Genomic DNA, 15,904 nt, shown 5'->3' on the forward strand with positions numbered 1-15,904 from the left:
ATTTGAAGCACAGCAGTTTTACCTTAAAACATTCCTAATTCTTCCATCTTCCATCACCAGGGTCACGTCTCAAGTACGAACACGATGACAGAAGCCTGCACGTCTTGCGTGGAGGCTGGCGACAAACACGGCTGGCTCCGGCGCAAGAGGCTCAAACTTCGCAGAAATAATACCGCCGTGAGGAGGGGAGAGAGGCTTGTGAAGTCCCTCTCCTTCTGCGGCAGGTTGAGCCCTGAGATTGAGGACAAGCACGAGAGAAGTGCTGCCAGTGACCCCGCTACAAGTAGGAAGAGCAGGTAAAATATAGACTGAAGCTTGTAACAAAGACATCTTCATCACATTGTATCTAGTACATAATAGGTTTTTACTAAAAAGATGGCCTTGACCTGATTTTTTGACGTCGCAGACAATCGAAAGTTAATCTTTTCATTACTAGAATCTATGTATGTATTTATCTGTCCACAATAAAGTTTGACATACCACATTTTTTACAAGGCTCCACTGACTTCTAAGTACGAAACCAACAAAGCTCACACAACTTATTCTCCCAACAGGTTCGACACAACATCAACATCAGGCAACGACAGCGACGAGGAACTTATAAAGCAACAACTCGCCACCATCGCCCACCTGCGCAAGAGCATCGAAAAGACCCACATATCGACCCGGGAACCCGACAGTGCCATTCCAGAGCAAAATGAGGCCGAACCAGTGGCCCCGAGCTTCAAACTAGGCCCTGCTGGAGGCCCAGTAAGGCCCCGACTAGCTAGAAGCCTAGAAAGAGAAAGGAACTTCATAGCTCTAAGTTTAGGAGACCCCAGTCGGTTGTGGGACTTATCTATAGACAAGGACTCAGATATAGACAAAAGTGTGACCGCAGGCACTGAAGAGCATAGCTCGTTTTCGGAGCAAGCGTGGGATTTCTATCAGGTCAGTTTTGAAGTATTTTACATAAGTAATTGATGATATGTGTTTTTAATTTCTAAGTAAAACTACTGACGGGTGTCAATAAAATGGAATAACTAATCAAGTTTATTTTTCAACAGGAAAAGTACAACTCGGAACCATATTCAGAAGCTCCCGATTCGGATGCAGCGCGTCGTCTCCTAGAGTTCGGCGATGACTACCGAGCCTTCCTGGACTCGCAGTCCGACTGCTGTTCCAGCCTGTCAGCGCAGCCCGAGAACGACCAGAGCCCGAGCGGCACCCGCCGGCGCCGTCCCCCCTCCGACGTGTCGCGAGAGCGCAGCCTCCCTCGGTACAAGCGGCCCACCAGAAACTCGCCCATAGAAACACCCTCCAGAAAACCGAAAAAGTCCATGTCCAGCGCCGAACGCAAAAAGTCCCTCCTCGACAGTCTAGAACGATCTAGAAACAACACTAGCATCGAAAGCAGCGAAGGCGTTCGACGCCGCAAACCGTCAGAGAGCGAACGCAAAAACAGCAAGCGATCGCCCGAGTTCGATTTGCTCAACGTGCAGGCTCTGAGCCGCAGACGGCACAGCTCGAACTTGACCAGCGATGAGATCAACAGCTCGTTGGAGTATACTGAAGTGAACAACCGGCCGGACATACTGGACTCGCTGAGCAGACGGAGGAGGACGGACAAGGACGGGGAGTCGGAGTTGCAGAAGATCGCGCTGTCGGAGCTGCGGCGGCGGTCGACGGAGAGCGCGGACTCGGAGGGCGAGTCGTCGAGCCCGGTGAAGCGGCGCTGGGGCGAGTCGGACTCGGAGGCGGAGGGCGCGCGGGCGCTGCTGCGGCGCTCGGGCGCGGCGCTGGACGCGGCGGAGGCGCAGCTGGCGCGCCACGACGCCTCGCCCGACCTGCTGCGCGCGTTCGACTACGTAAGGACACAATTCGATAACGATTTCAGCAGCAGCTTCTCGGACGACTCGGACGCGGTGTCGTGCGTGACGCGCCGCCCCGCCTGCCTGCGCGCGCGGCTCTGCCTCGCCGTCGCCGCCTTCTCCGTCCTAGTTATAGTTTACATACACCTCCAATGACATATGGCTTGGGCTTGTGTGATATTTATCCTTATTTATGTAAGTATACGCATTAGGTTCGCTGCGATCGTCAGACGCGTTAAACACGTATACGTGCCTATATATACGCATTGACAACGAACTCATTTTTATAGTTATTTATAGGATATGTTACGTTTGTTCTGATAGTCAATTGTCAGCTTGGTTTAGCTGCATTTTACAAATGCATGTAAAAATGTAAGCAGATATGCATAGGTAGCCAGAGGTAACTACGATCTCTTATAGACATTCCAATATAATGACATGAGTACTTATAGTGTGAATAGTTGTAATTAAAAGTAAATACTTATTTATGTACAAACTGCAAGCATTTATAGTTTATAATCTATAAATGCTAGTGAATACGTAAGTCTGACCATCGCAGTGTACGTACGGATAAATTACTAACTCATTAATTTATTTCATCATTATTGTGACAGTTTCACAATTATGTAGTTGTATTTTATTGATTTTTGCTCAGAGTGATTTTTTATTAGAATTGAAATCAGTATTTTTTGGCTTTAGTACACGAGTGAAACTTTCATGATTGGAATCGCAACTAAATTTGGCCATTTTCTAGTTCTTTTTCATTTTTATGTTTGATTTTTCTTTCTACTAACATTGAACGTTTGTTGTGTGATTGTGATTTGTGTAGATTTTTACTAACTGCCTGTTTTTTTTCTCTTTTTTTTTAAATCATCCTCATCCTATTGGTGGTGATAACATGGTGCTAGGTGAGGTCAAAATTTTAGGGAAAGCGTTACAGTTTATTAATTATTTAGTCTTAAGTTAGGTGCTCAGGGTTATGAACGCTTGGGTTTTGAAAATCATTTGCAGTAATAGTTATAAAATTCATCAACTGATAAGCTTGAAATGTCAAATTGACAGCTGTCACATTTGACGTTTTCGAAGCAGTTCGGAAACGAGAACAATCGTTTTCAATCGCTCAAAATATTTATTACTATTTATTTAGCAGACTGGGTACATCGTTATTAAATAACGTGATTCTTGTCATTGAGTGATATAATTTTACGTACTTAACATTAGTGTTTACTTTGTCAATAGTCTTATTAATCTTTGGTTGTATTCTTTTGTATCATTAATACGTTAACTTGGCATAATATTAATATTATTTTCTTGTAAATGTGATTTGACTGAACTCCTACATCTCACAGTATAGTTGTACATGTATTAATATTATGTTGAATAGGGATAGGTTGTTAATTGATCTTATTTTTTTACAAAATGTTAAAGAACCAAGTGATCTTTGTATAAATGGTTGAAAAATAAATGCAAAATTATAAAAATTTAATATGGAGTTTCAGTCAATTAACACCCTTCTCTAAATACTACACATACAGACAGTACATTGATATAATTCAGCAGATTTTGAAATGTCCTACAGTCTCTCTACTTTATAGCATTGCAGTGGGCCTTTCTGCTTGTCTAATATATGTTTGGCGTTTAGTTCTTGATAGCTTGGGCATTATGTTTGCATACACAAAAGTTTTAAACTCTGAATAAATACAGACGAATGCTGCATGTTTGTTCTCATACACATTGTAAAACTGAATGGTGTTGTCAAAAACGAAGATATGTGATGGATAATAAAGTGAGTTAGTCGTAATTATTATTAAGTTATTGTAAAATGTTTTTCGCTAAATATAATACTTAGTTTTTTGTTTGAGTTACTTTTTTCTGTTTTGCAAACGTTATTTTTTCGTTGCACAGACGGAGATCGTCACTCGGTGCCGGGAAAATATCAACCTATTAGATGCGGCCCTGGCTGGCGGCACGCTTTCTACCACTTTGCAACGAGACGTTAGAGGTTAGTACACTTCACAAATAACTGAACATAAAGTTACCCGTTAAATGTTATCGTAACATTTAATTACCAAGGAAAGCTCAAACAGTTTTAAGTTAGGAAACATCTGACCTTACATTCACTAGGTAATGTAGAAAAAACATGTCAAACGTCACCGCAAAGTCACTCATGACTACCTCAAATTGACAGCTGCGACCAGAAAAAAACTGTTCAAAAAAAGAACATGACAAGACAATGCAATTGCATTATGAACGCAACTGTAAGCATGAATATCTCGTTTCATGCAAAACTGCGGACGGTTGGTGGTCATGAACCGCGGTTACTCATGTTACGACCGGTTTCTGAACGAATCTCGCGATTACTGTCCAATCTCGGTCGCGATCAAGGCTGACGCCATATTTGGCCATTCAGACGACGCCTTTGCACTTTTTGATTTATTTTTTTATTCGAGGGACGTTAAATTATACCAAAAGCTGGTTCTTGTTTGCAAATTGCATGTCGTACAGAGCGTTTTGTAAGGGAATCGGTGTTACGTAAAAGTAATCAAGTTTGGAGTTAATGTACTTTCACGTTATATCATACGTTTTAAATCAAGATGTCGGTATTGATGAACACTATTACTATAATATTACATGGTTTTCTTGTGATCAAAGACAAGAAAATTACAACCTCATTTCCGCACGCGTCTATCCCCCTCTATTTATTTCGTACCTATATAGTGTCTATGCCCAGACAGCCATAACGCTTCGAAGGCGGATGTTTGATCAAACTGTCGCGGAATTGTCAATGAACGGAAACGTAAGTGGTGCACCATTGAGTACTTACTTACAGAAGGGGACCATTTTTAGAGTGGAATCTAAGTACAATAACAGGGCAACACCGAGCAACATTCGTATTTAATAATGTTATTTATTTATTTTCTTAGTATTGATACCGTCGTTAACGGTTCTCTTAAATAACATATTTTATTAATTGGCCACCAAATAGGCCAAAAATACATGTTCCTTGCTATCGCATTTGTATATCTAAACACCGGTTTTAAAGCTTATCTTTTGATGTCATATTATTTCGGTAGTTCAGCCTGCACAAGTTACGAACCGTTAGTATCCTCATCCGTGCAATTTAGGGTTGCCAGACCAAAAAAAAAAATATTTTATTCTAAACTGCCTATAAGTAGGTAGGTATACAATGCCTTAAGAAATAGTAAAGCTAGAGAGTTATACATGGTTTTTATTAATATAAAATCCGAGCTGCGCAAAAATAAACCATACAAAACCAACCATTCTCAGTATCAAGATATTTCCGCTCTGTTGAAGTACATACAAACTCGCAATAACACTCGTTTCACGCAATAATCGTTCCCTTAAACTTGGTCCTTTGAAGTGTTTCCACAAATAAGTAATAAGGCGTATTATACGGTATAATATTGTCAAGTTGTCAGCCCTGGGACCAGGAAACGGCGACACGGCAGGCGATCACACGCCCATTCGTTCGTCTCCATCTATTTCTGCCTATGAAAGCGGAACCGTCTCGCTAACAGCTTAAATGTGGACACACTAGTTTTTTGCAAGCGTTTGTAGTGATGTGCCCGAATAATACAACGTAAAACGTCACTGGTACGACCGTAAATGTCATACTGTCACCTTTCACGTTCGGAATTCAAAAAGTTCTCGATCATAGATTTGCTTATTCTAATTTTATATTGATAGATTCTTGTTGTCTGTTATAAAAACAAAATAACCACACGTAAAAAAGGAAATATTTGAAGAGGAACACATTGATCAAGCAGAGAAAAATATTGTTTAAACATTATAGAACAGAATATAATCTGATCCACATTACTGTCTAACTAAAGGAATGCTTCATTTAAACACAATAGTTTATTGTATCATTTATAAATAAAATTATTTGTGTCAGTACATTACTAAGACGCATTGTTACGCATTTAGTTCTTAATACCTACACTATACAAAGTCAATGACCTCAAGAATTGCTGCTTTTGCTTTAAGCCTTTACATTTCGAAATCCATAAAACTTCGTTGAATAATAAGGCAGATAAACCCAACCAAAACAGTAAACTTGAAGGGTGTCTTAAAATAAAACTCTTTAAAAGGAAAAAACATCTCAATGACTCTCAAGCACTTGCTTAACCCCTAAAAGCTTTATATGTACCTAGATAAAATCTTAAGTAAACATTTTATAGATACGTACCTATAATTTTATCTAAAAATATATCTTGAACGAGTTACCCCTGCACCCACTTTGTTTCTTTTAACAAATGTATGTCCAAAAATAAATATTATTTTAGTCAACTGCATAACAATGCCAGACGATTCTAGACCTTATTACATTGGCTTGTTAATCAAAATTGCGAAAACGTTTCGTGTCATGTGTAACCCCAAAATCTACATTGCGACACGAGTATGCAAACTTTGCAGACGGACTTTGTATGTTCACTAGATAATGCATTTATTAGCACAAGATGACGTATGTAATTATTATTCTGCTAACAAAGGAATACAAAAACTGGTCTGAGTGATATAAAAATATAATTGGCGTCTGCATATACTTATTATTTTTATGTACTGAAGATACTTTGCCCATGTAGAAAAAAAAACACAACATTTACCTTTGTTTCTAAAACTAATTTGTCATGGTTTTGCTCGCATCCCCTTAGAAGCGAAATAGGTGCGTACCTCTCTTAGAAAAATCCCAATAAATAATCCTATATCTGATCTCTGAATATATTTTCTAACCGTTTATTTACATTACATAGCAAAACTCACCTACCTTTAATTAACCGTTCATCTTTCAACCGACTTAAAAAAAACTGTTCCAAAAATAATTTAAGGATAGGTACCTACTTAATTCCTCCATCTAAAAATAACAGACATCAGTCATCATAAATCAAACACAGATAAAAAATATAGGTACGTTCTTGATTTCATATGCACTACGATTTTGATGTCAAATTACCAAATTCATTGTACAAAGTAGGTGTGGAACAAAGTATAATAATTTGAAAGACCAATAAGCTTAGATTTTTCCTGGCTATGTAAACATCGCATCACGAAAGATGACATCATTTTTCAATAGGAGGATAAATAATCATTTAGTAACTAGACTTAGAAAACTGTCAGTGCTGTTTTGTTTTTTAAAGGTGCAACTTGTGAATGAAAATGGTAGTTTGCACAAGAGTCTTGGTTTTCGTTCAGGATTTCAAAAAGCATAGTGCACCTCGTAAATGTAAGTTTTTTTTATTGATATTATTTTCAGTAATAATTACACAGTGTGTCTAAATTTTATTTGGCAGTAATGAGTGATACAGCGTGAAATTATTTTCAGTATATTTTTTTTATTTGTTCATTATATCTAAATCTTTAAACAAATTAATGACAAAATGTCTCAATATTATTCGGATCATTGGTTCATTAAATCGGCCGTCGCGCCTTACATTGCAGCGGCTTAGATCTTCAAAATTAACAGAGCGTGACCGAAGTATTTAACACTTTGCTGTTATGACAACTCCACGCACGTGGACAAAAAAGATATTACCTAATAGGAAAAGATCGAAATATATTACTTACGACCTCTTTATTGTAGGTCAAAGCACCGTTAATACTTCAGCAATATTATGAGTAAGTTTAAATAGAAGTACTTAGAGCTAAAGTCTGAGAATAATCTGCGTGGTAACTTAAGCACATACATATTTACATATGATGTCATCCATATAAACTTACCTATAATAATATGTATGTGATCAGTCAATATTTTACTGCAAGCAGCTTCACACATTGAAACAAGACAAATCCATTCTAGCACACCTTTCGGATAAACTACACGGTCTGCCTGTAACTCTGTATAGACCTGTATATATTCAAGGACCTAGTTTTTCCGTTTAACTAACACCCAATTTGTTTAGAAAACTAGGTTGAAGTATCATCTTCCCATCCAAACAATTGTACCTGTTTTAAATAGGAAGTAGAATAGAATACCCAAACATTACAAAAAAAAAACAATTCCTAGGTAAATACAGAGTTAAGTAAGACCAACAGTATAATTACTCCAACGTCACAAGGTTAACTCGTTAAACATGTACTGTGACGTCACACAAAATGGCGGATAGTGCATTCTTTGGCAATGGCGCCAACTATTGTCAGCCTAGTAAAATAGTTCTATATAAAATCTGCATCTGTAATGTCAATCTCCACAAGGCCGGAGAAACGATGGTAGAAGGTGAACTAAAACAAGAAATAACATTGTTATCTAAAAGAAATAACGATAACAGGCTGCTAATTGGCTTTGACTTACGTTATCGTTTATGCTTACTCTAAGGATTCTAAGGAATCTCTTGAACTGATACCGAATGTTTGAGTCTTTATTTAGCCATGCATTCTTGTCATAGCCATTCCGAATAAATTATCTACAGAAAAGAGGTGTTAAAGAATCTGATGAGGCTTTAACGGGTAAAAGAACGAGTTCCCAAAATACAATAAGGAAAAAAGATCGTCAACAAAACTTAATGTAGGCTAAAGATGATCAGGTTGATGACCCTAAAACAAGTATTATTATCCTGCAAATCCAAGTAACAGTACAAAAAGAAATCTCCAATAAACACAGCATTTTACATCGTGACGACAAACACATAATTCCGTTTGCCTTATTCGTAAAGTACAATTCAATCCTTTCGCAGAACTGCAAAGGCCGGATATTCTTGAAATCGAAAAGGAGTCTAACGATTTAATTACTTAAGTACTCTCTAATTGCAAGGAGATAGGCCATAATGTTACTAAAGAAGGGATAATCATTAGGAATGCTGTTACGGTAGCTATACCTACAAAAGGAAATGTAATTGCTATGGCAGACACATGCCGATGAAAGGCGATTCATACAAATTGGTCGATTAGGACGTCCACATTTCTTTCCCTTTTGTTTTTGTTGTAAATAATAGTCGCGTGTTTTCTAGTTGTTAGATCAACGTTGGCCTGCTACTTGTTGGTAATTTTATGGCATTGCTTATTGACACGACAAATAATGAAACACGCATATTGTATATCAAAGAACACTTATGGATTGTAAACTAAGTTCTTGGATTCCGTGATACAGTCAGGAAATTTAGATTGTATTAGGTATGTCTTGTCTGGTGATCATTTAGTTTCTATTGTTTAATTTTAACCAAGCACATGTGCACATTATGAGAATCGTGCGCTTCTGTTTCGCAAAACTGTGGAACAAATTGCTGCCATTGTCTTACTTTCGCGTTCTCAAGTTGTGTTGATTATTTTATAATTTTCTCATTGTTGCGCATATAAAGGAGGCCTTGTATTTTAATTAAAGCGAATAATAACGGACTTTGCGCACTAGTTATATGATCATCTTTCTCAAAACCGGATCAAGAAATGACCCCATCCTTTGTTAAGTCACAAAACAATGGATTAACTGATCTTTATAACTCCATTAATTTCGTACTGGATGCTTCTATGTGTAGCACCAAGGTGATATCATTCGATAAATAGATTTTGATAATGCAGCGCTGCAAGCGTTTAATGATTAATGTCGTATTAATAGATGGAGTTGGTAATCTGTCGCTTGAAGCGGTTGGAAGGTATTTTCGTGCTCAAAGGTACGGAGCAGTGTATCAGCTGGTCGGGGGAGCGACGCACGTCGGCTGTCGCTTCAGTCCGCGGTTGCTGTGTTTACGTTTCCGATTCGCGTTCGTACATCAAGTTTAAAAACAGTGCCAATTTCTTCGTAAACATGTAATTTGATTGGTTTTTTAATGTAACCATTTAGTTCGTCACTTTAATTGCATTTGCATTTTGTCTCGTTAAGTGAAACTGGATGCGCATGAGTGGTTATTTGACTTTCGCTTCTGGCAATGTGTTATGGTTGCAACGGTGTCCTAATTTTGATTTAATGTATTTTTATGTTGGTATTGAAAAACTGCGTTTTATTATCAACGTTACGTACATTTTCTACGTTCTTAAAACGACCTTGGTGAATAATATCAGAAGTGTTTATAAATTGCCAGCTGTGAACATAGCAGAAATTGTTTCTCGGTGGATTTTAATTCACGTTATTGATTCGAACTTGCAGTCTTTAAACTTCATGGTGTGGGCGAACTATTTGATTATGCATTCGGCATTCAATATCGATGCAGTGCCATAAATCCGTTACGCAATCGCATTCGTTTAACCATTTCAAATATTTGAATAATCCCTCCAGCTACACTATCTGTTATATCATCTTTTAGATATCCAATCGCTTGTACAACAATAAATATTACATCAATTCCTTTTCTGTCGATAATGTGTTCACCTTTATCGTCATAAGGTCAAGGGTTCAAGACTACTTTTAATAATGAGTCTTACATCGCAAGATACCATTTTGTATCTCTATTATATTCAAACTTATCGATTATTACAACGGAACAATTTTCCTCATATTATAGATTTAAATGAAGGTATATTTTTTAATACGCTTATTTTAACTTTACCTAGGTTTCTTAGGTTTATCCATAAAAAGAAACTTAGGTTAAAAGTTATCAAATAATTTTGTGCCAAAAGTATTCTGATTCAAAATGACGATGTTTACGTATTGGTACCTTTATACCTTTTAGAATTAGGTAATCACTTTCACTGTTTTTTTACCTAATGTTGACACAAAACTCGTTTTTAAACACATTACGAACTTGCTTTACGACTCTGAATTTGGGACAAACTTTTCAATTTTATTCTTCTTCTTTATTATAAGTACTTAGAATAAAAAATCTACTTTTACTAAGAAGTATAAGTGGAAACCTTTTCCAGTGACGGTTGTGTCGATAAAAAGGGAAAAGGTATCTATAACAATCGTGGAAAGTTTTATTCGTGGAATTATTGTTTTATGAGAATATTTTATGATTGCATTGAAAGCTTGTATTTCAATTATCTCTTAAAAGAAATCATTAAATGGTTATGCTACAATAACGTCAGTAGTTAGAGAAAAAAAATGCTGTCATGTCATCATAACTTTATTCAGATGCACTTACTGTCTTTTGTCATTCTTAATTTAAACATACGATTACTGGCCATAATTCACTTCGAAGTGTCTCAATCATATTAAAACCTCATTCTTCTAAATTGCATCAATCACAGCTCTATCAATCTGACCCATAATTTGTGACATTATTGTCTATGGCGTGACGTAATTGTAAAAATATTGTGTAACTAGTTTCTCTTTCTTAAGCTGAATAATCTATACCGGTGTAAATGCATTAGTGGACAAGACACTGTCGAATGTTTCCATTTTGTTTAAGTAGTATTGCACGCTCAGATTGTTCGTAATGGCTCCGTATTGATAGCATTGTTTGTCGAGTTTTCAAGTTGCAAGGTATCTAAGAGACATGTTTTACTTGCAAACTTCCTTTAAGCTAGATTACTTTATTGCACATCTTTTTCTACAGACAATTCAAAAAATGTAATCACTGTAGATATATTTTGAAAATTACTCTCTGCAAAATTCATCGTCGTTCAAACTTTGATCTTTAAAACATTTGTTCTCGCCAAACAGCGGAGGCGTTATTTAAATATAATTTATGTATTGTAAACCTCAGAACATTAGCGTCTGGTTTTGGTACCTGACATTTGCATAACCAAGCAAAAACAGCACCTTGCATGCAATTTTTTTTTTCTTTAAACAAAGAGCTGAAAGGTCGAATGCTGTGAATTATTTCGCAAATACATAATTTGCGTAAGTTGTCTTTTTATTATAAAATGCAAAGATTTCTCCTTGCGACGCGAAAGTTTTTTTTTTCATATTTTATGTTCTTGCGGTCAGATCAGCTTTTTAAACTTTTTTTTAACGTAATTTATGCAGCATACTTAAAGTAAATTGTGTATGAGACACCCAGTTAAAGCTTTAAAAATATAAAATAGGGAAAGTGCTGTGTACTTTATTATGGTTTTATGATCAGGTTTATATCTTATGGGCATTTTATATAATTTTTTTATTGAAGTATGGATTTTCAAATCTCAACATTCTTTGGTTGTAAGTCAAAATTATGTCTCTTATGATAAAAACTTTACAAGTTACCTTAAGATTACATACAGGTTACTTTATATTACAACCAAGTTATCCTTGAGCCTTTACAAAAGAATCGAAGGTCAATACTCCTTCGTTAGAAACCTTTACGTAGGTACATCAGTCATCTCATGAGATCAGAGCCACTCCTTACAAGTCAAACCTCCTTATATGTAGACCTTACTAATTATTCATAGACAAGTGACATTGATCTAGTTCCTATAGGTCAGTATTGATCACCTTGTTACAATTGACTACAATTATATTCTAATCGATACTCATTAGTCGAGTAAATCGAGACTTTTTTTGTGCTCGTTATGTTTACCTTTTTTTGTTTCGAAGTTCGAAGGAGTTGCTTAAATGCTATATCGAATAACATAATAAGTATAAGAGCACCAAATTACTGTTTTAGTCTGTTATTATGGGCAGCCATTAACGTTTTTAAATTGAACTTTGCACATAAAGTTCAATGTCTTATTTAATTTTTATAGTTATGTCTTGAAATCTTATTTTATGAGGTTTCGTGGTTTTAAATTTGAAAAAAGAACACCGTTATTTTATGGCCAATGCCTACTTTTTTCTATGTCATCCACTTAAGTCTATGGTTTTATTAGTTTTATCTGCGTATCCATAGAGATTTATTGTCGTTGATTTAATTAAAGACTGGTTCTAAGTTTCTAAGTTAATGTCCATATTTTAGTTTAGAATTGATGGCAGGAATCCGTGTGTCGTGTTAAGGAAAGTGGCTTGAGACTCGTTCTATCATACATGTCGGTAACTTACGACAGTTTCACTTCCACTCAAGTAGACTGCTAATCACGGTGACATACTGGACATACCCCGCCGGGTTTATAAATTAACTTCCTGTATATAATTTTTAAATCAGATCATATCCACGATTTTACTCTGTAAAGATTCTAATAAAACACAAACTTTCAAATAAAGTAATTATTTAATTAGAACCATATTTTTTTTTGATAGTCCTTCAAGTTTAAAGACTAAGTTCAATTCAGCACATAATCTCAAAACATAAATTCGAATGTTAAAACCAAAACAAACCAATTTACTATCTTAATGTCAGATATAAATCATTAACAGTCATTCTATTGTCATTAAAGATTAATCCGTTAATTACATTTGTCGGAATAACGGGACAAGCGGACATTCTAGTTCGTCTGGAGTACCGCTAACATTGAATTCTCTGATGTATTACTGGCTGGCTACAATTGTTTCCGAGTGATTGATTCGCTTGTTTGACGTTTGAACGCGTTCCATTTTCAATATTGGTCAAATTGTTTTCGATGTAAACAAGAACGAAGCACGTGCCAGTTTGAAATATAGTTTAACAATGTAGTAGGTACCGAATAAAAAATAAGTTCATTCTTAATTTGAAATTGCCTCTTACTACAACAAAACGTTTTGCAATATGTGTAGGTAAATAATATTTTAAATTAGGTACATTTCTTTTTTTTTATTGTAGTTACGGCAGCAACAACCGCACAACATTGTTATCTCTGAAGCGAAAGTAGTAAAACCTTTTTTATGATGTAACCGTAACTCAAAACTGAAACTCATGCGCATTCACTAAATCATGATTTAGCTGTTCAATAACTATCATTATTTCAATTAAGACCTCTTCGGACTGATAATGATCAAAATAAGTCGTGACGTTGCATCATTGTTTAAAACTATAACTGATAGGTCTATGCTTTTTTGTATTGGGGTGAAAGAACTAGTTGTTGGCACTAGATTTTATTTTGGTTCAGTTGAGTTCATAGAGTTTATTGAGTTCTAAAGTTAGCTCTTTTGCCTGACTGAAGTTTATTTTTTGTATGATAATTATATGGCATTCAATTAAATATATTTTATTAATGCCCCATGATATAAGCAAATTAGAGTCGTATCAAAACCTTTTGCCATAGTAATTATTTATCTAATTATTTTACATATTATAAATTACATATTACAATTTTAAATATTTTTTTCTAACATTAAAAAATAAATACTTACTAAAATTGATAGTTTTAGTGCCGACAATCAGTCCATTTACCCCAACACAATGTTACCAGTGTTCAAATAGTGACTTAACATTTTTATCTAACAGCTCTTCATTACATAGTGTGGTGTGAAAGTGATGTATTGAAGGAACCCTGTTCATTATATCACAGTGATACTGTTGCCAAAATGAACTTATCTGCGACATCTACCGCTACCGCGAACAATGAGGAAGTCGGTGAGTTATTGCCAAATGTTAGTCGTAATACATTTTTGTTTCAGTAGCGTAGTGAATGGATAGCTTTATTTTTATTGACAGTTTTTTATGAGAAGCTTTCTTTTTTTTAATTTGTTTTTTGTCTGCGTTATTCGGTGGGTTTTCGATTTAAACGTTTCTTTTTTTGTAAACGATTTTATTATGAATATTATGATAATATAATATTGTATGTGTCTAGTTTCGATATTTATCAAATATCTCCTTTTATTTATAACACAATAAAGTTACAGCGTTATAGACGCAGTGAGAAATAACAAATTGTTTATTTTAATTATCAAAATATCAGGTATAAAGAAAATAACGCAGAAATAGTTTCAAACATGCAAAAATACAATTACTGCACCTGTGCATGTCCGATCATTCAATAGACTACAATTACACAAAAAAACACACGCATCGACCGAAAACAATAAATTCCCAAAACTTGCATACCAAAATTCTTTACTATGGTATTTCACCTACTAAATATGGGCACTACTAGAGTTTGTATATCAAATTATCAATGTACTAGAGGTATTTCCCTACATTTTAAAAAAATATGACATTATTTACAAAGACTCGGGTTGATTATATCGTCGCGATATTATTATCAAGGTATTATATTTGGTTTAAGACATTAGCGCTTTATTTACTTAGTAAAGTGCGTTTAAATAAACTCCTAAGGCAGTGTACTTGACCCGATAGGACTCGTTCGCCTACACTCGTCCTACGCCTGTCAACAACGCGCACCACATCTTCGTGCTTCGCCATTTTCTCTATAAGATAGTACTTATTAGAAGTATAAGATTAGGAATGTGTTAGAGGCCACTAGTGATAAACTAACGACGCCATATGTCTTTTGTGAAAGACTCCTGTAAATATGTTTGATCTGCCGTCCATTAAGATAAAATTTAAGGGATCATGCGTTAGAAATATAAAACATTGCAACAGGTCTAGGTATAATTTTTTTAAAAGGCATTCAACTGAAAGTCCCCAACAAATTAAAGAAAAATCTTGCATAAAAACTCAGGCTTCACATAGGGAAGAATGTTTTTCAATAGCCAGAAAAAGTTGTCAGTGACAGAGAAAGATTTTCGAAAAAAATTAGTCTACAGACAACCTTACCTTAGGACCCTCTAACATTTAGTGTAGCACCAGCATCTTCCGCAATAAAACCTTGGTGGTGATCGCCTACTCAATGGCTGCACAATATGAAAGTTCGCGTAATAATGAATCAGATGCGTGGGCTATAACAAAGGTTTGTTAGCTGATGACTAGGAAACAGACCTTAATTGCCTTGTTCCGAATAGCTTGTATTTGTGGGGAAAGATTAGAAATTGTGAGGATGGTCGTAGGAAGAAGGGACTGGTACATAAAAGGCCTATGACGAAACACGACGGTTTTTAGTCAGTAAGAGTCTGACACTCCCTCACCGCTGCTAACCCACAGCGGGAGGGGTCATTTAATGATTTTGGACGTCGTTAAAAAAAAGATCATATTTGCAGATAACCTTACTTTTGCACACAATGCTTTATAACAAAAAAAATGGACCAAAATGAGAACAAAAGAGAAGCGTAACGAACGTCTTACTTAATTATAATTTTAATTTGTACCGTAATTACCAAAGTTAGGTATTGCGCAACTTCTCAGCCTAGACAAAATGGCCTTTATATCAGACAAGTTCTACTGCACACTAAACTATATTAAGAAACACTGAAATAGTGTTCAATTTACTTACAAAAC

At 35.8% G+C, this 15,904-nt stretch overlaps 1 protein-coding gene across 7 annotated transcripts in view; it reads left to right on the top strand.

The window, feature by feature from the left end:
- Positions 1-15,904, top strand: part of LOC110376274 (klarsicht protein) — a 275,563-nt gene that overhangs the window by 245,144 nt on the left and 14,515 nt on the right. For 6 of the 7 annotated variants that reach the window (XM_049837835.2, XM_049837834.2, XM_049837837.2 and 3 more), the window contains 5 exons: positions 61-296; positions 555-930; positions 1,047-1,847; positions 3,756-3,852; positions 14,015-14,143. In XM_049837835.2, the coding sequence (XP_049693792.2) occupies positions 61-296; positions 555-930; positions 1,047-1,847; positions 3,756-3,852; positions 14,015-14,143 (1,639 nt within the window). The remainder of the gene's footprint in view (positions 1-60; positions 297-554; positions 931-1,046; positions 1,848-3,755; positions 3,853-14,014; positions 14,144-15,904) is intronic. The other variant, XM_049837839.2, reaches the window with a different exon arrangement.

The sequence above is a fragment of the Helicoverpa armigera genome, chromosome 23 (genome assembly GCF_030705265.1).
Source record: "Helicoverpa armigera isolate CAAS_96S chromosome 23, ASM3070526v1, whole genome shotgun sequence".
Lineage (NCBI taxonomy): Eukaryota > Metazoa > Arthropoda > Insecta > Lepidoptera > Noctuidae > Helicoverpa > Helicoverpa armigera.